Source organism: Neomonachus schauinslandi, chromosome 5 (assembly GCF_002201575.2).
Source record: "Neomonachus schauinslandi chromosome 5, ASM220157v2, whole genome shotgun sequence".
Lineage (NCBI taxonomy): Eukaryota > Metazoa > Chordata > Mammalia > Carnivora > Phocidae > Neomonachus > Neomonachus schauinslandi.
In genome coordinates, this window is record NC_058407.1 from 102075713 (window position 1) to 102100247 (window position 24535).

General features: G+C 44.8%; 1 protein-coding gene across 1 annotated transcript in view; it reads right to left on the minus strand.

Moving 5' to 3' along the window:
* Positions 1 to 21159, minus strand: part of CACNA2D4 (calcium voltage-gated channel auxiliary subunit alpha2delta 4) — a 124127-nt gene extending 102968 nt beyond the window's left edge. The window contains exons 1-6 of the mRNA XM_021690413.1: positions 20984 to 21159; positions 17497 to 17578; positions 15527 to 15643; positions 9171 to 9230; positions 7857 to 8019; positions 7379 to 7510 (exon numbers count right to left, since the gene is read on the minus strand). Of these exons, the coding sequence (XP_021546088.1) occupies positions 7379 to 7510; positions 7857 to 8019; positions 9171 to 9230; positions 15527 to 15643; positions 17497 to 17578; positions 20984 to 21159 (730 nt within the window). The remainder of the gene's footprint in view (positions 1 to 7378; positions 7511 to 7856; positions 8020 to 9170; positions 9231 to 15526; positions 15644 to 17496; positions 17579 to 20983) is intronic.
* Positions 21160 to 24535: the final 3376 nt, after the last annotated feature.

Below are 24535 nucleotides of genomic sequence, written 5' to 3' on the forward strand. Positions count from 1 at the left end.
TAACAAGTCAGGAAATGACAGATGTTGGTGGGGATGTGGAGAAAGGGGAACCCTCCTACACTGTTGGTGGGAATGCAAGCTGGTGCAGCCACTCTGGAAAACAGTATGGAGGTTCCTCAAAAAGTTGAAAATAGAGCTACCCTACGACCCAGCAATTGCACTACTGGGTATTTACCCGAAAGATACAAATGTAGGGATCTGAAGGGGTACGTGCACCCCGATATTTATAGCAGCAATGTCTACAATAGCCAAACTATGGAAAGAGCCAAGATGTCCATCGACAGATGAATGGATAAAGAAGATGTGGTATATATATACAATGGAATATTATGCAGCCATCAAAAGGAATGAAATCTTGCATTTGCAGCGACGTGGCTGGAACTGGAGGGTATTATGCTGAGCGAAATAAGTGAATCAGAGAAAGACATGTATCATATGACCTCACTGATATGAGGAATTCTTAATCTCAGGAAACAAACTGAGGGTTGCTGGAGTGGTGGGGGGGTGGGAGGGATGGGGTGGCTGGGTGATAGACATTGGGGAGGGTATGTGCTATGGTGAGCACTGTGAATTGTGTAAGACTGTTGAATCACAGACCTGTACCTCTGAAACAAATAATACATTATATGTTTAAAAAAAAAAAAGAATAAGATAGCAGGAAGGGAAAAATGAAGGGGGGGAAATTGGAGGGGGAGATGAACCATGAGAGACTATGGACTCTGAGAAACAAAGTGAGGGTTCTAGAGGGGAGGGGGTGGGGGGATGGGTTAGCCTGGTGATGGGTATTAAAGAGGGCACGTACTGCATGGAGCACCGGGTGTTATATGCAAACAATGAATCATGGAACACTACATCAAAAACTAATGATGTAATGTATGGTGATTAACATAACATAATAAAAAAAAGAAAAAAGGAAAAAAATTTATAATGAAAAGATAAATATAATTGGATATATTTGGAAATTTTATTTATTTTTTATTTTTATTTATTTATTTTTTTTTTTAAAGATTTTATTCATTTGTTTGACAGAGAGAATGAGAGAGAGAGCACATGAGAGGGGGGAGGGTCAGAGGGAGAAGCAGACTCCCTGCCGAGCAGGGAGCCCGATGCGGGACTCGATCCAGAGACTCCAGGATCATGACCTGAGCCGAAGGCAGTCGCTTAACCAACTGAGCCACCCAGGCGCCCTGGATATATTTGGAAATTTCAAAACACACTTTTAAACAACTAAAAGGTCAAAGAAGAAATCACAGGGAAATTAAAAAATGTGTAGAAGCAAATGATAATTTAAACACTACCATGACACCAAAAACCCAGGCAATAACTTCTGTGTATCAGAGGACCCAATCAATAGAGTGAAAAGAGAACCATAGAATGGGAGAAAATATTTGCAAATTATTTATTTGATAAGAGGTTAATATCCACTAAACATAAAGAACTACAACTCAAGAACAACAAAAGCAAACAATCGAATTCAAAAATAGGCAAAGGATTTGAATAGACATTTCTCAAATAAGATATATAAATGGCCAATAAGCACAAGAGAAAATGCTCAACAGCCTAGTCATTAGAAAAATGCAAATCAAAAACCATGATGAGATACCACTCACACCCAAATAGATGTGAGTAAAAAATTTTTTTACATAACAAGGATGGGGAGGAATTGGAACCCTTGTGCACTTGGTGGAAATATAAAATGATATAGTTACTATGGAAAACAGTGTGGCAGTTCCTCCAAAAATTAAAAATAGAATTGCTATATGACCCAGGAATTCCACTTCTCAGGACATATCCAAAATAAGTGAATGCAGGGTCTCAAGGAAATATTTGCACATCCCTATTCATAGTAGCATTATTCACAAGAGCTAAAATGTAGAAGCAGCTCAAGTGTCCATCCACAGATGAATAAACAAAATGTGGTCTACCATACAGTGAAATATTATTCAGTCTTATAAAGGATGGAAATTCTGACACAGGTTGCAACATGGATGCATCTGGAAGACATTACACTAAGTTAAATAGCCAGTCATAAAAAGACAAATATTGTAGGATTCCACTTATACAAGATACCTAGAGTAGTCAAATTCATGGAGATAGAAAGTAGATGGTGGTTGCCAGAGGCTGGAAGGAAAAAGGGAATGGTGAGTTATTGTTTAAATTGGTACAGAGTTCCAATTTTGCAAGATGAAGAGACTTCTGGAGCTGGATGGTGGTGATAGTTGCACAACAACATTAATGTACTTAATGTCACTGAATCAAACACTTAAAGGTGGTTAGGATGGACAAGAACAAATAATACTAAAATTTGTATGGAACCGCAAAAGACCTCCAAATAGCCAAAGCAATCTTGAGAAAGAACAGAGTTGGAGGAAGCAGGCTCTCTGCTTTCAAATTATACTATAAAGCTGTAGTAATCAAATCAGTATGGTACTGGCACAAAACAGACATACAGATCAATGGAACAAATCCAGAAACAAATCCATAATTATATGGTCAATTAATCTACAAAAAAGGAAGCAAGAACATAACAATGGGAAAGACAGTCTCGTGCTGGGAAAACTGGACAGCTACATGCAAAAGAATGAAATTAGACCACTTTCTTACACCATATAAAAAAATAAACTCAAAATAAATCAAATACCTAAATGTAAGACCTGAAACCATAAAATTCCTAGAAGAAAATATAGTCAATAAGCTCTTTTTTTTTTTTAAAGATTTTATTTATTTATTTGACAGAGAGAGACAAAGTGAAAGGGGGGACACAAGCAGAAGGAGTGGGAGAGGGAGAAGCAGGCTTCCCGCGGAGCAGGGAGCCCAAAGCGGGGCTCGATCCCAGGACACTGGGATCATGACCTGAGCCGAAGGCAGACGCTTAATGACTGAGCCACTCAGGCGCCCCTAGTCAATAAGCTCTTTGACATCGGTCTCAACAACATGTTTTTGGATAGGTCTCCTTAGGCAAGGCAACAAAAGCAAAAATAACATGGGACTACATCAAACTAAAAAAATTTTGCAGTGAAGGAATCCATCAACAAAGTAAAAGGCAACCTACTGAATGGAAGAAGATATTTGCAAATGATATATACAAGAAGGAGTTGATATTCAAAATATATATAAAAAAACTCACACAACTCAACAACAAAAAAGCAAACAACTTGATTTAAAAATGGGCAGAGGACGCGAACAGACATTTTTCTAGAGAAGATGTACAGATGGCCAACCGACACATGAAAAGATGCTCAGCATCACTCATCATCAGAGACATGCAAATCAAGCCACAGTGAGATACCACCTCACACCTGTCAGAATGGCTAGTATCAAAAAGACAAGAAATAACAAGTGCTGGCAAGAATGAGGAGAAGAGGGAACCCTTGTGCACCATTGATGGAAATGTAAATTGGTGCAGTCCCTATGGAAAACAGTATGGTGGTTCCTAAAAAAATTAAAAATAGAACTGCCACACAATCCAGCAATTCCACTTCTGGATATTTATTTGAAGAAAATAAAATCACTCATCTGAAAAGATATATGCAGCCCTATGATTCCTGCAGCGCTAACACAATAGCCGAGACATGGAAGTGACCTAAGTATTCACTGATAGATGAATGGATAAAGAAGATGTGGTATATATACACAATGGAATATTGCTCAGTCATAAAAAGAATGAAATCTTGCCATTTGCAATGACATGGATGGAGCTAGAGAGTATTATGCTAAGTGAAGTAAGTCAGACAAAAACAAATACTTTATGTGTGGAATCTAAAAAGCAAATGAACAGACAAAACAAAACAGACTCATAGATACAGAGAACAAATTGGTGGTTGACAGAGGTGAGGGGGCTAGGAAATGGGCAAAGGAGGTGAAAGGGATTAAGAGATATAAACTTTTAGTTATAAAATAAATAAGTCACAGGGATGTAATGTACAACATAGGGAATATAGTCAATAAAATTGTAATAACTATAGTCACAGAGGGTAATGAGCTTTCGAGGTGATCATTCCGTAATGTATAAAAAAATCGAATCACTATGTTGTATGCCTGAAACTAATATAATATCAATTATAATTTCATTTTAAAAGTTAGGGTGATAAGTTTTATGTTATATGTATTTTACCATAATTTAAAAAATTTAAAACCCACTACTAATCACACCCTGTGAGGTGCAGCAAAAGTGGAGCTTCTAGGGCCAAGGTCTGGCCATAAACGCTTACTTTAGAAACAAAGAAAGGCCAAAAATTAAAGCTAAGTGTCCAATTTAATTAGTTAGAAAGAAGAACAGCAGATAGATCCAAGGAAAGGGAGAAGAGGAGATAAGATCAGAACTGAAACAGATTACATGGAAAGCAAAGAAGCAATAGAGAGCAGTCCATGGAGGCAAGAGATGATACCTGAGAAAGACTAACAAAACAGAGAACCCAGTGGTGGAATGGTAAAGAAAAAAATGAGTAATACTATAGATAAAAAGGGGAAATAATTATAGATACAGCAGAGATTAAAAAGGTAACAGAATAAATAGCTTCCTGGAAATAGTTTTGAAAACTCAGACAAAATGGATGGAATCTCTCTTAATTTACCAAAGTAAGAAGGAATAGAAAGCCTTATCAGTCCTGCAAGTATCAAATATATGGAAGTGGTAGTTTGAAATCTTCCCATAAAAAAATCAGGCCTATATGGTTTTATAGATGAATCCTAACAAGCTTTCAAGGAAAACATCACTCTAACTTATTTAAATACTTCCAAAAACCAAAAACAGAGGGAATATTTCCCAGTTTATTCTATGAAGCTAGTATAATTTTGAAAACCAGACAAAGACAGTACCAGAAAAAGAAATTACAAGACCATTTCACTCATGGGTGCAAAAAATCCTAAACAAGATACTAGTGAACTAAATCCAGCAATGCATAAAAGACTAATTTGCTATGATCAAGTTAGGTTTTCATAATAACGTAAAGACGTGTTAACATTAGGAAAGGCAATAGGCAGACAGAAGACATAATAGGCATTTCACAGAAGAAGAAAAACATACAACAAATGACATATGAAGAAAGAGATGCTCAGCTTCACAAGTGATGGAGGAAATGCAATGCCAGACCACAGTGAAATACCATTTTGTACTCAAGTGTTAACAAAAATGGTTAATGTTTCACAATATCCAGGGTTTGAGAAAATGTGGATCAACAGAATTTCTTATTCATGGCTGGGGGGAATATAATTAGTGCAAGCATTTTGGAAAACAATTTTGCACTTTCTTGTCATAGCTGAACGGTCACGTATCTTAAGACTTAGCAATTCCATCCCTAGGTACATGCCCAAGAGAAGCTCTTATAATATGTCTCGGGACACATGCGTAGGAAATGTTCATAGCAACCCTGTTCTTAAAAGTAAAAAAAACACAAAAAACAAAACAGGGCGCCTGGGTGGCTCAGTTGTTAAGCGTCTGCCTTCGGCTCAGGTCATGATCCCAGGATCCTGGGATCAAGCCCCGCATCGGGCTCCCTGCTCGGCGGGAAGCCTGCTTCTCCCTCCCCCACTCCCCCTACTTATGTTCCCTCTCTCGCTGTGTCTCTCTCTGTCAAATAAATAAATAAAATCTTTAAAAAAAAAAACAAAACAAAACAGAGAAGAAAAATAAAAAACTGAAAACAACCCAGACAGGATCAGGAGGATGAATAAACTGATATATTGGCCCCCCAGAATATGATACAGGAACAAAAATGACAAAGTACAGATATATGTGACAATCCAGATGAATGTTGCTAATATAATACTGAATGAAAAAGCAAGCTCTGAAAGCCTATACACAAAACCAGTTTAATAATTTCCAAAAATGAGCAAAACAAAACAATATATTTTTAAGCAGATGTGTGTGTGTGTGTGTGTGTGTGTGCTTGTAAATATGAGATAGGACTAAATAACTAAGCAGACAGCCAAAAAATTTAAAATGGAGGGGTAAGTTCGAAGTGCAAGATAGCTGTTACCTGGTCAGTTGGGGAGGGTGGGATTGGAGGGAAGTTGGGGGACCAAGGGCAGATCAGAGGAGGAGCATATTAAGTAGATAGAGGTTTGATAACATTCTAGTTTTTGCATCAGTGATGTATACACAAGCATTCGTTATATTATAAACAAAAATAAAAATAAAATAAATAGAAATAGGCCTGCATAGACTCATGGGAACAGTGGTACCATGCATCACGCATACAGACAATACATATCCAGATATTGGAGTGCATGGTTGATTCACTTGGTTTTTGATGTAAATGGTCTAGATTATTGCTTCAGTTCCCCACTCTGTCGAGCGTGTGTGGGCATGACCCAATCGGAGCCAGAGACAGGCAGCTAGAGATATCAGACAGACTGATAGTTAACCCAATACTGTCCTCCCGAGGGCTGACACGTATCTATAAATGTGGTGCGGGTGTGAGAAATTGCCCCCTTCTTTGCAGACTGATGGGCCATAACTGGACTGTGTTGTTTGCACACGAGTTGATGTCTCTGGAAGCCCTGATGTGGCAGAAATACTTGCAGGAATTCTACCCCGGAGAAGACCTGAGGGACATGTGAGTTGACTTCAAGCATTTGAAGGGCTGTTACATGAAAGAGGAATGAGCTTGCTCTATTGAGGCTCCGGAGAGCAGAAAAAGAACCAGTGACTTGTTGTGGATTTGGGCAGAGAAACAAGGGCATGCAAACAACGGGAACCCTGTGGGCTCTAGGATCCCTGTGTAGTCCCATAGAGGAACTGACTTTTCCATCCTGGGGACACAGAGGGGTCCTTTAGGATTTTTCTGCTTTCCTGTCTCAGAAAAACAGGACAACTTCATGACTTTCCAGACAGTGTGCTAAAATATAAAAATGGGTTGGAGTAAAATGCAAACCTCATGGTAGATATTTCTGTTTTCTATTTTTATTGATGGACAAGGGATCTTTCTCCATGCCACCCATTAAGTTGGCCACTAGTCACATACTAACCTATGACATTTTCTACATTGTTGTTGAGCACTTCAAATGAGTATGCTCCATGTCTCCAATTAGGATGTAAATTTCTTAAGATCAAGACTTGTTTTATCTTATTTTTGCATTTTCCATAGTGCTTTTCATGGGACAAGAGTTTAATGTAGGCATTTTGGGGCTGATTACCATGGTGTTTGATGGTTTCATTCATTCATTCATTCATTCGTTCATTCATTCATTCGACAGCTATTTCTTGTAAATGTGCTTATCATATTGTGAAGAATGTCAAAATGTGGGTTGGAGATACTTTTGGATGGGGAGGTCCATTCACTGGGGGCCTGAGTGTCGGGGTCTGTCTTCAATATCTCTATTGCCCTATTCCCAGAAAAGCCCGGAAGGCCTAGGAGATGCCTCCTGATGTCCCTACCTGGATAGATCCTGAAGAATCCAGTGGAGCTGCCAAAATATTGCCAGGTCAGTGTTGGGTCTCTCTGGAAGTTCTCCACAAAAACAGGGTTCAAGGCTTCAGACATGTAGACTCCATTTAAAATGCCTGGGTCTAAAGGGTGAGATTATAGAAGGAACTGCTGGGGAAACAAAGTCAGAAGCAATAGTGACCAGTTCTTCATCCGCTGACCACACACACACAGCCTGTAGTAATGCTGTTCACAACTGCCTGCTACCTCACCCTCGGAGAGCCACACTAACACCCTCTAATCCAGGAACACTGAGCTTTCTCTCAGCCCAGACTTGTGTAGAATCTTTTTTCTTGTTCTTCTCAGTCAAGGAGGGTGGAGACTCAGTTTACACTCTGCAGGGCTTCTCAGGAAAATAGAGGCACAGCATTGAAACTCACAGTACAAGCTGTTCAGAGAGGGCCAGGTGGGGGTCGGGCAGGGAGTTACCTTTGTTGTACACATTGGTGGGCAGCTGCACGCTGCTGATGGAGGTGTTCACCATCAGGTTGCTGAAGTGCGCGTTGGACTCAAGGATAAACTCAGCCCCCAGCTCCACGTAATTGCCGTTCTCGTCCCTCTCGTTGATCAGGACAGAGTTGTAATAGTCAAACTAGGGCAGAAGGGAAAGAGCAGGACAGACGGTGTGGGCACAAGAGGCCCACAGGGTGAGAGAGAGAAAAAGAAATGGCACAGGTGAGAGGACTCAGATGTGAGAGATGGGGTCAGACAGACTGATAGCATCCATACCAGCAACACCCATGGACAATTCAGGCAGTAATCTGCATCACGCATACAGACAATACATATCCAGATATTGGAGTGCATGGTTGATTCATTTGGTTTTTGATGTAAATGGTCTAGATTATTGCTTCAGTTCCCCACTCTGTCAAGCATGTGTGGGCATGACCCAATCGGAGCCAGAGATAGGCAGCTAGAGATCCAAGGTGGGGTAAAGAGACAGAGCCAGCCTCATGGGTACCACCATATTTTTTTTGCAGTGTGGGGAGCTCCTAGAGACCCAGAATGGTGGTGAGGCTTCTTTCTTTAAGAAAGAGCCTGTGACCCTGATGCTCCTCTGAGGAGTCAGCAGTGTGCTTTCTGGCTCTAACATGCAATATTGGGGGGATTCCTATCTGTCCACAGTCACTTTCCACTTCATCATCCGTTTGACATATAGAGCTGACCATTCACAATTTCCTCAATCTTGTGTTTTCCAATTTCAGTGTCTTTTCTTTTCCCTCAGCTTCTCCATGCCCTTTCTGCTCAAATCTCCCTCAGCCTGAGGCTGTCCCTACTGCCACCCTGTCTGCAGGAGTGTCTGAGCCTCTGCCCCTTCCCTTCTGTATTCTTTTAACTCTGTTTACCAACTCTCATGGGCTCGTTACATGCCATATGCTAAAGTTATTTGGTCTATGAGCTTCCTGATTTTCTAATCTTTGCAGAGGCTAGCACATTGCAGCTGGGCAGTAAATGTTTATGGAATGGATGGATTACCACTCTGTCCTCTGCTCCCAAGTCTTGAGAGTTATCTCTCCTACCTGGTCCATAAATCTCTTCTCAAAAGACCAGAGAGCATTTCAGAATCAAACTATCGTAGGTTCATACAAATCCTGTGCACATTAAAAGACAGTATGGGACCTCCCACCTCCCCCCCAACCCCCACTCCGTATCTTGTACTCAGGTGACCCTGGCCCTTGGTGGGGGTTGGGCCATTAGTCATTATACTCTCCTTGCAGCAGCTCTGGGAGCAGGAGGACTCACCACCAGAGACTCATTGAATTCATGGTTCAGGTCAGCCTCCTCAGCAGCCTCTACCAGATTCTGCAGGACAGGAACACAAAAGGGAGAATGAATAGGCAAAACGAGGTCAGCAGGTCTTCAGTAATTTCTCCTGCTAAGAATATACCCAAGAAAACTGAAAAGAGGTACTCAAACACTAACTTCTGCACAATTGTTTATAGCAGCACTACTCATAATGGCCAAAAGGTAAATGCATATTACTCAGTGAAAGCAGCCAGTCTGAAAAGACAATATCCTGCACTCCAACTACATGACATTCTGGAAAAGGCAAAACTATGGAAACAGGAAAAAGATCAGTGGTAGCCAGAGGTTTGTGGGGAGGGAGGGATGAATAGGTAGAAAACAGAGGATTTTTTAGGGCAGTGAAAATACTCCGTATGATCTATAACAGTGGATATATGTGTCAAAACCCATAGAAGGTACCACACCAAGAGTGAGCCCTCATGTAAACCATGGACTTTGGCTGATAATGATGTGATAATGTAGGTTCATCAATTGTAACAAATATACCACTCTGGTGGGAAGTGCTGATAGCTGGGGAGACTGTATTTGTGGGGGCAGGGGTATATGGGAACTCTGTACTTTCTTCAAAATTTTGCAGTGATCCTAAAACTGCTTTAAAAATAAAGTCTAGGGGCACCTGGTGGGTCAGTCAGTTAAGCGTCTGCCTTCAGCCCAGATCATGATCCCAGAGTCCTGGGATTGAGTCCTGCATCGGGCTCCCTGCTCCACAGGGAGTCTGCTTCTCCATCTGCCACCCCCCATGCTTGTGCGCGTGCTCTCTCTCTCTGAAATAAATAAATAAAACCTTAAAAAATAAATATAAAAAATAAAGTCTATTAAATGTGTACGTGTATATACATATATTCACATAGGTATCTACTGTACACACATACATACAAATATATATATTCAGTAGTCGAAAGATAGAAACAACCCAAATGTTCATCAGCTGATGAACATCCCAACAAAATGTGGGATACCAATAAATGGAAAATTTTTCAGCCATAAAAATAAATGAGTTCTGATACATGTTAAGACATGGATGAACCTTAAAAACATGAAGTGAAAGACTCCAGATATGAAAAGGTTACATATTGTATAATTCCACTTTTGTGAAATGGAAAATCTATGGACAGAAAGCAGATTAATGGTTGCCAGGAGCCAGGGGGGTGAGGGAATGGGAGTGACTGCTTAATGGGTTCAGGGTTTCTGTTTGGGAGGGATGAAAAGTTCTGGAACTAGATAGTGATGATAGTTTCATGGAGTGTATCTCATGCCACTGAACTATACACTTTAAAAATGGTTAAAATGGTAACTTTTATATTTATTTTATTTTATTTTTAGAGAGAGAGAGCATGTGAGAGTGTGAGCAGGGGAGGAAGGGCAGAGGGAGAGGGAGAGAGAATCTTAAGCAGGCTCCATGTCCAGTATTGAGCCCAATGCCAGGCTTTATCTCATGACCCTGAGCTCATGACCTGAGCCTAAACCAAGAGTCGGATGCTTAACTGATTGAGCCAGCCAGGTGCCCCACTGGTAACTTTTATATTATGTGTATTTACCACAATTAAAAAAAAAAAAAGGACTCCAGCATTACAGAGCATCATGGGAAGTAAGGAAATTAAAGGAGACACAGATCACAGGAAGATCCTTTTTCATGGATTGGAAGAATTAGTATTGTTAAAATGACCATACTACCCATCAGCCACAGCAACTTCTTTCATGACACATCTCCAAAGGCAAGGGAAACAAAAGCAAAAATGAACTTTTGGGACTTCATCAAGATAAAAAAACTTCTGCACAGCAAAGGAAACAGTCAACAAAACCAAAAGACAACCGACAGAATGGGAGAAGATATTTGCAAATGACACTACAGATAAAGGGCTGGTATCCAAGATCTATAAGGTACTTCTCAAACTCAACACCCAAAAAACAAATAATCAAGTAAAAAAATGGGCAGAAGACATGAACAGACACTTCTCCGAAGAAAATATACAAATGGCTAACAGACACATGAAAAAATGTTCAACATCACTAGCCGTCAGGGAAATACAAATCAAAACCACACTGAGATACTACCTTACACCAGCTAGAATGGCAAAAATTAACGAGGCAGGAAACAACAAATGTTGGAGAGGTTATGGAGAAAGGGGAACCCTCTTACACTGTTGGTAGGAATGCAAGTTGGTATAGCCACTTTGGAAAACAGTATGGAGGTTCCTTAAAAAGTTAAAAATAGAGCTACCCTATGACCCAGCAATTGCACTACTGGGTATTTACCCCAAAGATACAGATGTAGTGAAAAGAAGGGACACATGCACCCCGATGTTTATAGCAGCAATGTCCACAACAGCCAAACTGTGTAAGGAGCTGAGATGCCCTTCAACAGATGAATGGATAAAGAAGATGTGGTTCATATATACAGTGGAATATTACTCAGCCATCAGAAAGGATGAATACCCACCATTTGCATCAACATGGATGGAACTGGAGGGGATTACACTAAGTGAAATAAATCAAGCAGAGAAAGACAATTATCATATGGCTCTACTCATATGTGGAACATAAGGAATAGCACAGAGGACATTAGGGGAAGGGAAAACTGAAGGGGGGCGGAATCAGAGGGGGAGACAAACCATGAGAGACTATGGACTCCAGGAAACAATCTGAGGGTTTCAGAGGGGAGGGGTTGGGGGGTGAGGTAGCCTGGTGATGGGTATTAAGGAGGGCACGTGTTGTGATGACCACTGGGTGTTATACACAAATAATGAATCATGGAACACTACATCAAAAACTAATGATGTACTGTAAGGTGACTAACATAACATAATAAAAAAAATGGGAATAATAATACCAAAAAAAAAAGTCCATACTACCCAAAGTGATCTATAAACTCAATGCAATCTCTATCAAAATCCCAAAGTCATTCTTTACAGAAATAGAAAAAACTACTATAAAATTCATATGGAACCACAGATGACCTTGAGTAGCCAAAACAATCTTGGGCAAGAATAACAAATCTGATTTCACATCACACTTTCCTGATTTCAAAATATATTACAAAGCTACAATAATCAAAGCAGTTGGTATTGGCACAAAATCAGACATATAGACAAATAGAACAGAACAGAGCCCAGAAATAAATCCATACATTTACAATCAACTGATCTTTAAGGTGCTAAGTACACACAATGGCAAAAAAATAGTCTCTTCAATAAATGGTGTGGGGAAAACTATTTACATGCAGAAGAATTAAATTGGACCCTTATCACACACCAGATATGAAAATCAACTCAAAATAAAGACCTAAGTGTAAGACTTGAAATTATAAAATTACTAGAAGAAAGCATAGAGAAAAAGCTTCTTGACACTGGTCTTTTGGGGGGGGGGGCATATGATATCAAAAACACAGAGAACAAAAGTGAAAATAGAAATGGGATTGCATCACCTGTACCTATTTTTGCTTTTGTTGTCTGCATCAAACCAGAAAGCTTCTGCACACCAAAGGAAATAATCAACAGAATGAACCTACAGTTAGGAAAATTGGAGAGCTACATGCAGAAGAATGAAACTGGACCACTTTCTTACACTGTCCAGGAAAATAAACTCAAAATGGATTAAAGACCTAAATGTGAGACCTGAAACTATAAAATTCCTGGAAGAAAACACAAGGAGTAATTTCTTTGACATTGACCATAGAAACATTTTTCTAGATATGTCTCCTCTGGCAAGGGCAACAAAAACAAAATTAAACTTTTGGGACTATAGCAAAATAAAAGGCTTTTGTACATGAAAGAAACCATCAACAAAACAAAAAGGCAACCTACTGAATGAGAAAAGATATCTGCAAATGATATATCTGATAAGGCATTAATATCCAAAATATACAAAGAATTTATACAATGTAACAGAAAAAACCCCAGAATAATCCAGTTAAAATGGGCAGAAGAACTGAATAGATATTTTTCCGAAGAAGACATCCAGATGGCCAACAGACACATGAAAAGATGCTCAATGAGATATCTCATTGAGATAAAACCACAATGAGATATCTCTTTACAGCTGTGAGAATGGCTAAACTCAAAAACACAAGAAATAACGAGTGTTGGTGAGGATATGAAGAAAAAAGAACCCTTGTGCCCTGCTGGTGGGAATGCAAATTGGTGCAGCCGCTGTGGAAAACAGTATGGAGGTTCCTCAAAAAGTTAAAAGTAGATGATCCAGTAATTCCACTACTGGGTATTTACCCAAAGAAAATGAAAACACTAATTAAAAAAGATATATGCTTCCCTATGTTTATTGTAGCATTACTTACAATAGCCAAGATATAGAAATAACTCATTTGCTCACTGATAGCTGAATGGATAAAGATGTGGTAAAAAATAAAATAGAATATTACTCAGTCATAAAAAAGAATGAAATTTTGCCATTTGCAACATGGACAGACTTAGGGGCTGTAGTGCTGAGTGAAATAAGAAAACTAATGTAGAAAACTGATGCACAGCAATGTGACTTTAGTTGACAGTATTGTATTGTGTTCTTGCAATTTGCTAAGAGGGTAGATCTTGGGTGTTCTCATTACACATACAAGAATAAATGAAGGAAGGAAGGAGGGAGGGAAGGATGGAAAGAAGGAGGGAAGGAAAAAGTAACTGTGTGAGGTGATGGTTGTTGATTGGCTTGGTTGAGAAGAGTATTTCACAATGTATATGTATATTTTTGGGTCATCAGTTTGCACACCTTAAATATACACAATTGTTTTTTATTGTCAATTATACCTCAATAAGTCTGGGGGGGGCGGGGTAGAAAAAACCTGAGCTCCTATTCTGGCTTTGTCAGGGTGCAAGCCACTAAGCCTCTCAGAGTCTCTATCCATACAACTGTATAATAGGTAAAATAATCCAACCCCCAAACCCTAGGATGTGAGGAAGAAATTCCACAGGGCAAAGATAATTTTAGTGCTGCTTTGCAGGAAATTTCCCCATGGATGCCCCTGTAGAAGGGCCTGTGACTGAGGCCCCCACGTAACCCCCAGCAGGAGAGGGTCTGGTGCTTGGAGATCTGCAGAGCAAGCAATCTTTTTGTTGGTTTTCCTCAACTGAAGCCTTGGGAAAGACAATGCAACCAGAGCCCCAGAGAGCCCAGAGCCCTGGCCTCTGGGAGTGTGCCAGGATTACTTTTGTTCTAGCACCACAAGGACCAGCACCCGAAGTGGTGCATTCCTGCATCCCAATGTCTTTGCCCAGAGAGGTGTTTTAAACAGCACTGCAGATAGAAGGAGGCAGACGTTACTGCCCGTGTTGGTTGTATGTGAGATCAATGTCCTCCTGCTGTAGCCTAGGATGAGTTCTCCAGTCCCCAAGTTATCTTCTCTGATGCTACGATCCCTCTCCCCTAAGCTGTAGAAAAGAGGCTGCAAATTGTAACTTGTGGGAAAGAAGGCCCCAGCGACTCTGACACTGATGCTTCACAGAAAGTGGGTTTTGATGGTGAGGTGGGGAGCCAGGCAGGCACGCTGGTCAGGCTGAAGCTTGCTCTCTCCCCAACCCCTGCCCTCAGTCTCCCCTGCACAATCTACCATCCTAGCTCCATCCCCTCTCTCCTTATTTTCCTGGTTCCCCCAAGAGAGTCCTTTTGGGGATAAGACTGGTCTTGGATGGCCAGATTTCTGGCTGGGTGGAGCAGGGACTGTGTCTCTCCAGCCAGCCAGGTCCCCACAGACATTGGGTAGGTGGATGTGCAGTGTGGGAATCACCTGAGCACGAGGCCCAGCACTATAAGTACCTCTGCTGCCTGGGTGGCCTTCAGAGCACGTGGGTGCCATGAAGGGTGGGTTGATATGCAGAAGAGGAGAGCATGAAGGGAGGAGTAGGGGAAGGAGAAAAGGGAGAGGAGATGAGGGAGCTTGCTTTTCGAACTCTCCATCCAGCTATATTCCCTTCCACCCACCAGCCATCCATCCATCTCCCCATTCATTCAGCTGGTGACCCCTAAAACTCTTACTCTGTACCTGCTCTGTGCCCGTCTCTCAATATGAGGTTGTGATGCAGAACCCCTCTTAACACTGTAGATTGATCCTATTGTGTTGGACATGGTTCCCTCAGGCAGAGCTCAAATTCCAGCCCCCACCTCTCTTCCCTTTATTCCCAATATTTTCTCCTTTACAAGGATCTTTTGGCTCATGAGGATACAGGCAGACACTCAAGGTAGGAAGAGGATGGTGTGGGAAAGAGGATAAAGGGGCACAACATTGAGGGTCATTTTGGTGTCATGGGGGCTGGGGCGGAACCCCCCACAAATCATAGAACCTAGAGTACCTTGACAGCCTCTACTTTCCTGCGGAGCATGGCTTCCATGTCCTCTGAGAACTTCCTCACCAGCTCTAAGCCATCCACCTCCGAGATACTCAGACTGGGCTCCACATCCTTGTATTTCTGTGCAGGGGAAGTGGGAGAGATGGGCACCTGTAGTCTTGTACATGATTACGTGTGGCCTCCATCTTCTCAAGTAGTGCATTCACACCTGTGAAGTCTTGTTGACTCAACAAGAGGCAAGGACAGCCTCTCCCCTTCTGGTATAATCTCCCCCACTAACATTAATAGCTGCCTTTTATCAAAGTTCTCTCTGTTCCAGGAACTCTGGACATTAACGTTGTGGTTAATATCCTTAAAAGGGAGTAGACTGAGGCTCAGAGAGGTCAACAAACTTGACCAAGGTCACACAACCAGTGAATGGAGGACCTGGGGTGGCCCAGGTCTCCCAGATTTCTTTATGCAAACATGATGCCTCCCTGGGGCTGCTCACAGGGACTATGAGACATTAGTTCATCTTTCCCTGATGCCCCGTGGTATCAGCGTGCCCCTGCTCGCAACCGTGTGAACTATAATTCTCACTGCCTGGGCAGAGCTCAGCAGCAGCTATAAGTATTCACGCTGCTGGAGGAACTGGAGAACCTAGGAGAGTTAAGAGAGCTGGGTTCAAGTCTACTCTCTGGGCCCGCAAGGAGATAATCTCTCACCTAGTGTTTATGTCACTAATGTCTAATGACCCCATTTGGCAACCTAGTGGCCATGTGACCTCAGGCGAGTTACTCAGTTCCTCATCTATAAGATGTGACATCTGCATGGCTTTAGAGCACGCTCATAGAATGCTTTTACCCAAAACGGCCACGTCATTATTGCTGTATCTGCCTCACCCGGGGTTGGAGGGCACAGATGAGAAAATCAAACGGACCTGGTGCTTTGCTGGGTGGAAGCTCCACGTGAGCGGAAGAGGGTCCGAGCTGTCATTGCTAGAGCGGCCTGCAGGGGGCGCGGGAGAGGGAGCCGCCCGCCTGGCCCCACTCACTCCCTCCAGCCCTGACCAGCGGCCGGAGGAAGGGGCTGCAGTGTGGTCACGCGCAGGCATAAAAACCTGAGATTTGCTCTTAGCAACATTTAGAAAATGGCGAAGATCGTAGTCACTTCATGAAGTTGTGGTGAGAATTAAATCGTGAATATAAAGCTCCCAGCAAAGGGTAATAATAGAGAATGGCAGGCTGTTATTAAACCCGGTCTGGGAGTTATAAATATCTGAGAAAATGATGTTGTTTATAATCCAGTAAGAGGACAGACTTGGTATCAATCTGCAATAAAGCAATTAATAAATAAAGGCGAGGGGGAGCTGGTGCACCGTCCTGCCCATCAGGCCCCGCTTCCTGCCCGTGCGCCAGGCGTGGGCTAGACCTCAGGGAGGGCCCCATGTGGGCGCTCTGCAGCGCCGGGCATGGCTGGAGGTCCTGAGAACTGGAGGTCTGGGACCTCCCCGCAGAGGGCCACAGTCCAGCTCATCTACTTCTCCTGCCCAAGCAGCCCCTGCAGGCGTTGCGCCCTTTCTCTGGCCTCCCCGTCCCCGCTCACAGGTGTCACGGCTACATCCCACTCTGCTCACACCTGCTCCCTCTCCCTTTTATTCTTCACGGAACCCCTCGAAATAAATCCCTTGCCCATCTGATTCCATCCCTTGCCGATTTGATTCCATCCAGCCTCTGGGGGATCTGAGCTGACCCTCTGCTCTTGGCCACTCCACCCTACTGCCCCCACTGACTTGCTCTGTGACTTGGGCAAATCATTCCCTCCCTGGGCCTCAGTTCCCCATCTGAAAATGAGGAGAAAGGATTAGATGATCTCTAAGACCCCTTACGGCATGGACATTTGAGGATTAGAGGACTCTGCTTCTCTGCAAGGAGAAGTCCCCGGTTGACTGCCCTCTGACCGCCCTGCAAGCTCCCTGGGTGGGGGTTACTGACCTTCTGCAGCAAGAGTGAGCCGGAGTACTTGGTCACGGTGTTATACAGGTCCCGGCCGAAGGTGTCTGCCCACAGCTTCACTCTGCCGGGCAACGGAAGTGCTCTTGTACACACGTGTACACAGACACACGTGCATAGAAAACAACTGTGTACACACACCCACCAATACACACTCAGAGACACATAATACATACATACATACATATGTTTCACACACATATACATGGATGCTCATACACTCTGACCTATACCCAGAAACACACACAGAGAGCTATCATCCCTCCTGGTTGGGGTGGGAGACCAAGAGGACCCTTTTTGGGCTCAGCAGCTGCCCTGAGGTGGCAGGGCAGACGAGCTGGGAAGCACAGCCTGACCCCAAGCCCCCAAGGGTTCTGATTTGTGAGTGAAGAATGGAGAGGAGAGAAGGGGAATAGGCTGTGGACGGGCCCAGGCCAGGGTGGGGAGGACCCTGAGGATGGAAACAGGAACTGCTTGGCACCACAACTTCTCAATGGACCATGCCCTTCAGTGTGCCCTGCTCAAGGTCACTACCGGCCACCAAATCCTCTGTTGAAACTTCAGAGGGGACATGAGGCTGGGTGCAGAGGAAGAGGCTCTGAGCTTTTTCTGCGGAGGTGAGAGCAGGCCAGGCAGGGAGGGTGTGAGAAGGCCACCCCTCACCGGGGGTGCAGGCAGCTTCATGGAGAAGCCCTGACCTCCCATCCATCCCTGGAAATGCACTAAGATCCCGCCACCTGGCCAGGCTGGTGGCATCCTGCAGTGAGTACACAGGACATCGTCTGAGCATCTCTGGATGGAGCAAAATGAGCTTGTCCACATGATCCTGTCAAGGTTGCGTTCATGCAGTAACCAACCAATAATTATTGAGGTCCTACTATGTGCCGGCCATTGCACACAGTGCTGGAGCCACATTGTGGTCCTCACCTTTGTAAAACCCTCAGTGAGAGGGACACCCCTCCACATACAGATAGCATAATACATGTGTGAAGCTGAAGGGCGCCAACAAAGCTTGGGGAGGGGTAGTGGTAGTGCCAGGAGGTTTCTTGGGACAAGTGGGATCTGAGTTCAGTGTTAGAAGTTTGGGAGAGTTGAACTTGCCAAAGAGATTTGGAAGAGATTTCTAGATAGAGAGTATAGAAGAGCTTGGAGGAGTCAAAATTGACTTCAGGTTTCTAGCTTGGATGGTTGAGCTGATGATGGTGTTATTGAATAAAACTAAGAATATCAGGAAGATCGGAGAGGGGTGGTACGAGTCGGGGAGGGTGGAAGGTGAGGAGGGTCCCTTGTGATATGTAGAGTGGGAGGTTCCTTCCTGTTGCAGGGCTACCGAGTGCCATAGGGCAGGCTGTGCACTGCACAACTCCAGAAGGCGCCAATTGCATTATATCTTGAAAGACACACACTTGAATTTAAAACCTCACTTGATCTTCAGGAAGAGCTGTCCATAGGCAATGTGTATGTGAGTCTAACAAGTAGAGGCCAGGCTGAGAGAGTCATTAGCACACAAGTGTGAGTTGAAATTCTGAAGGTAGAGGGATTCTCTCAAGGAGATGTGTAGCATGAGAAGAGCTGTGAGTGGAAGACACACCCTGGGGGACACCAACAATCTCAGGGGCAGGCAGAGGGAAAGGATCCTTGAGGAGGACAGAAGTTTCATTCAGGTGCCCCAGGAGACCCAGGAGACCCAGGAGAGCTCATTGTCATGGAAGTTGAGTCGTGGAGATTCAAGGAAAAGGGAGTCCAGGGAGAGGAGGCCAGGAATGTCTAGTGGATTGGGCAGGGAGGAAACGTTTGGGGATCTTGGTGGGAACAGATTTGGGAAGGCAGTAGGAGCCTGGCAGGGGGTGGAGGCTGAGGGCTGAGTGGGAAGGGAGGGAATGGCTGGACGCGAGGGGATGTGGTGTCACTGGGGTGCACAAGACTGAGCGGGGGATTCCGCAGGGGAGAGAGGAGGGCTGGTGTCAAGGGCCTGGCAGAGATCTGGCTCCAGGGGAGAGGGTGGGGGCAGATGCAGGCAGGTTTGAAGGCCAATAATCTCGGCCAACTGTCGAGGTTTCTACGTTGATGGTCCAGTCTGCAGTTCTCCACAACCAAGACCTGGATTCCAGCTACCTTTACTCAGCACTCAGCCTATCCCCAATGTCTGCTTCTGCCATTAGTTGGTGTGCGTTCTGGGGATAGAAAATTATTCTCGGGGTGCCTGGGTGGCTCAGTCGTTAAGCGTCTGCCTTCGGCTCAGGTCAAGATCCCAGGGTCCCGGGATCGAGCCCCGCATCGGGCTCCCTGCTCGGCGGGAAGCCTGCTTCTCCCTCTCCCACTCCCCCTGCTTGTGTTCCCTCTCTCACTGTGTCTCTCTCTGTCAAATAAATAAATAAAATCTTAAAAAAAAAAATTATTCTCAACATCTCCTTCAGCAACAGACAGTCATACGGCCCCGCAGTGGGGGAAGTGTGGGTCAAGCTGACTTGAGTTTAAATTCTGACACTTCCGTTTACTGCCCACGTGAACGTGGGGAGGTCGCCTAACCTCTCTGAGCTTGTTTCCTCAACCGCGCAGCACCGAGCCAGGCTTCGAAACTACTAGTAGAGGCTCTGCAACCCAGCGTGAACAGTGCTGCTGAAATCCACCGCCCACAAAGCTACACACAACATGCATTGTTCAGCCTCCCGGTCCCCAGGGCTGTTCAGACGTGAGGTTGGCAGCTGGCTCTGACAGCCTGACCATCATGCTGGACTTGAGTGGCCAGACCCGGGTATGGACTGAGTGAGCTGCCCCTGCCATCTAGAGTGCTCCGCTCCCCACGTATCTCGGCCATGTCTTTTTTTAATAGGCCCGCCAGAGCAAAGGACTGAAAAACAGACATTCCCAGCAATTCCGCTTTATACCAAAGTGCACATGACTGATAGCAGATTCTTTCCTGGAGCTGGTCTGAGCGACAGGTTGCAGAAGGGGGTCTGGAAGGAGGCAGGAAAGGAAGACGACAACCAAAGTCCAATTTTACTCAGCTCCTGGCTGCATGAGCCATTTGGTCGGTTCAGAGCTGCTATACTCTTTCAGAGTGTCAAAACCCCAATTTCCTCACAAATCCTTAGGGAGCTGTGGTGATCGTTTTGAGCCAGCACAGTCCTCACTCCCAGTGGCCTAATCGCAGCGATTATCCTGGAAGGAGCCTCCCTCTGGCCTGCAGGTGCTCGAGCCGCTGCTTGCCTTCCTGAGGCGTGAGGCCCTAGCGATCACTTCTGCCTGAAACCGGCGGGCGTCCGCGCAGTGGCAGGCGGGGCTCCAGAATGGGAGTCCAGTGGGAAGAGGGGAGGGAAAGGGACAGTGGGCAGTGCAAGCCCCCAGGGGAGAACTCGAGGGAGGCCAGAGGTCAGGGGTAGGGGGGTGGGCAGAGGCTTGAGCTCTCCAGGGGGAAGAAAGGAAGGCCAGGGCCAGAGGATTCTATGGGGTGGGGGCTGACACTTACGTTTCCAGAGGAATCTTGGTCTGCCCGTGTGTGGGGGACACGAAGGTGCTGGAGAGCAGCAGGAACAGCATGACTGCGGTCTTCGGCAGGGAGGCCCGGGCCACTGGCCATGGGCAGCAGGGCCTCCTGCGGTGGGGGGCGCTGGTGTCTAGGTGGAACCTGGAGAGTCCTGGCATGGTGTCTCTGTGGGGCTCAGGGTGAAGGGAGGGAGAGAAGAGAGTGGCCTCTGACCACCAGCTCTGTCCGCCTGTCACCCAGATCCTTGGGACGTCCCCAGGCCTTCTGCCTTCCGAGTCCTGGCAAGCTGGGGTTCCCCCAGCTTCCAGTCTTGTCTTGCTACAACGCTTGGCAAGGGCAGGGGCTTCTCTCTGTCCTGCAGAGGAAGAGTGCACAGAGAAGCCGCCCCACCTGACCAGCAGGCTCCAGGAGGGGGCTGATGATCTGGGGGGGGCGGTTATGACAAAATGAACCCGTTAATCTGCTGGCCTCTCCTCTAATCCCCTGCCTGACAGCAGGGAGGAGGAGGTGGCAGAAGTGACCTCAGCAGGATTACCCTGATTCCAGAAGACAGGGCTCTGTTCATTCCATTAGGGCTCACAGCACAACCTCGTACTTTAAAGAGGCAGAGCTCTTCCTGTAGACTTGTTCCTTCTGGACCCAAGGGGAGGAAGAGGCTGGGACACTGGTCCGAGAACGACAGGGGACGTTTGTCCAGTGCTCTGACTTACCAAGAGATGTCACAAATTGGCATTTTAAACCCGAGAGCCATTCCGGGAGGTCAGTGTCATCATCCCTGTTTTCAGGGGGCCCCTGAGGCACAGGGAGGCTCAGGGACCGAGTTGGGACTCCTGTCTCCAAGCCTGCTGCCTTTTGACGAGGCCGTCGATGATGTCAGCATCCTATGGCCCCCACGCCCCCCATGTGCTCCTGGCTTGAGGCTAGGGGACACATTTGCTGGGAAGCCGAGGAAGCCTCAGGGCCCCTCCTGGAAGGAGCAGGACGTTCCTCTGCCCAAATGTTTCGGTTCTACTTGCAAAAGTAAGATAGTCCAACTACCAGTGGTTAATAGCTCCGTCTCTTGCCATTCCCACTTCTCTGTCTGATTTTCTGTTAGGTGGGTGATGTCTGAGTGCCTGTGGGCATTTGGGAGATCCAGCTAAGAGGAAGTTGAATTGGGGTAACATTTAATTTGGGCTTGGAGGGATATATTTCTGTAGCTCAGCGCCACTTCCTTGTAGAGACGAGTTATCTGCAAGCAGCGGGTGTGGGACTGGCTTCCAGGAACACTCTCATTCTTGCCCATGTTCAGTATCACTGTGCATCAAGATGGGCAGGTGCAGCCCAAGTTTGTCACTGTGTGAGTGTCCCACAGCACCCGCCATTGGAAGTACGTGGGAGGGCAGGGAAAAATAAGATTTGAGATACACTGAGCCAGAAGCTAGGCTGGCAGAATCTTCCAAAGATCAAACAAGTACAATTGCAAACCAGTTCTCTCGTGTGAGGGAAGTTGTCCGTGTTGAATGTCTGTAATTATAAACAGGTCTTACATTGTCTTCTCTTCAGACAGGGGTGACACAAAACAGAATTTGATCACAATGCTTGTGTCTGTGGGTCCGATCACGTGATGGTGTCACCTGAGCACCGCAGGTGAAGTCCCAGGGTACACGGAACACGTCGCAGCATGCCTTTTAGTGTATCTGTGGCATCCTGTCCTGACGAAATCTGCTGGTTCCAGCAAAATGGCACACAGCATTGCCGCCAACGCAGAGAAATGCCTGAAGAAGCAAGTGTTCTAGTGACAAAACTCCTACACATAGTCATCAATAAGTCAATGTTGTGGCATCAGAGTAATCTGGTTGCACAATTATTTGGTTCAGTATAAGGTGGCAGCGATTTTTATATGCATTCGAATTGTTCCCGTGAATGCCTAATTTCAGAGGAGTTTTGCATATTTTTCAGATTACAAATCATTACAAATTTAGAAAAAGTACTACACAGGCATATGGGGCAATTAATAAATAAGGAGAATGTGTAATTTTTCTAGGTTTTATGATTTTTGCGGTATTCATCGCCTTCTTAAAATGTGTAATTTTGAGTGATTTTTTTCATTCTAAATATTCGCTTTTATATCTATTTTTATACTTATAATTTGTATTCCTTTTCTACTGTAGATAACCGGCCCCAAATGCTGCAAGCTTCCGACCCCACAGAACCTGGCCCCTCCCCCACTTTCGGGCACCTGCTCACTGAAGGCGCTGACTTCCTCCAATGTGCTAAGCAAGGAAGCTGCTTAGAAAGCTCTATCCATGCTCAGCTTGCTCATTCACAGACGGGGCAGTGGCCCAGGTCCTGCCCAGCCCTTTAGATTTCCTTTGGAAGACCTCAAAGTACTTGTAAAGGAAAACGCTGATGTTACAATGGTGAGTAATGTGATGTCTTCTGAGAGACCCACTAAGGTAGTTCACCCTACAAGTGCCTAACCAGCTGTCCAGAGGCAAACACTTTTTATTTTATTTATTTATTTATTTATTTTGACAGACACTTTTTAAATAACGCTGAAATATATTGCTTTGTATGCATTATTGACTCTGGCCCATTTTGCTCTTTAGGACCGTGGCTCAGAGGTACACGGTGGCATATTGGGAAATACTAGGGATTGTGGTGGGGGCGGGGGACGTGGGGGAAGGCAGAGGACTCGAGAGCCCGGTAACTTCAGAGAGGGGATTTCTTAGCAGGAGTAAAATGAGGCGTGGGAGCAGAGCATAGAGCCAAGGGAATGATCAGGCCTTAGGATAGGTCTTTGAAACTCAGAACCTTCAGGGGCTCATCCGTTAGCTGTAGGCCAGGATGGAGCTTCCCTACCTTCCCTCCTGCCAGCTAGGAGGGAACGGATGCTGTGGCTTTATTTTTTAAGGGCCATGAGGGAAAGAGTATTCCAACTTTCTCTTGGTCAGTCTTTCATCTCAAACCCCTCATGATTTAATCCAACCTAACTCACTTTTCCTAGGACATCTTCTTGGTGTCGGCCCCTCACCAGGCCCTGGAGATGTGATACACAGAGCTGGCATGAAGGTTGGACATGGGACTTGAGATAGATACTAGGAGTCTATACAGGAAGACCGACCTCAAACACTCAGCGAAAGGGAGCTAAGTTCTGTGGTGCAAAAGTGAGGTATTTGAGAAACATCGTAGAGGGAACATTACTTTTTCCTTATGGTGGGAAAAAGGAGGAGGGAAATTTTAGGGAAGCCGACACAGTGAAAGGGGTATTTGAACTGGGCTTTAACTGATGACTAGTTCACCAATTGGAGACTCCTCAATGGATGGTGATAAGGAACCGACAGCATATAAGAAACAGAAAGAACAAAAGAAGGAAACCATGGGCATGTTATGTTGTATATACTTGCTGGAAAATAGTGAGAATATCAGTTATCCATATACTAAGTTATACTTAGTGGCTTAACATAAAAGCAATACTTTTAGTTAATGAGTGAGTTTGGGGGCAGGGCCCAGCAGGGAAGGTTATCTGCACAGTGTCAGCGGGAACAGCTT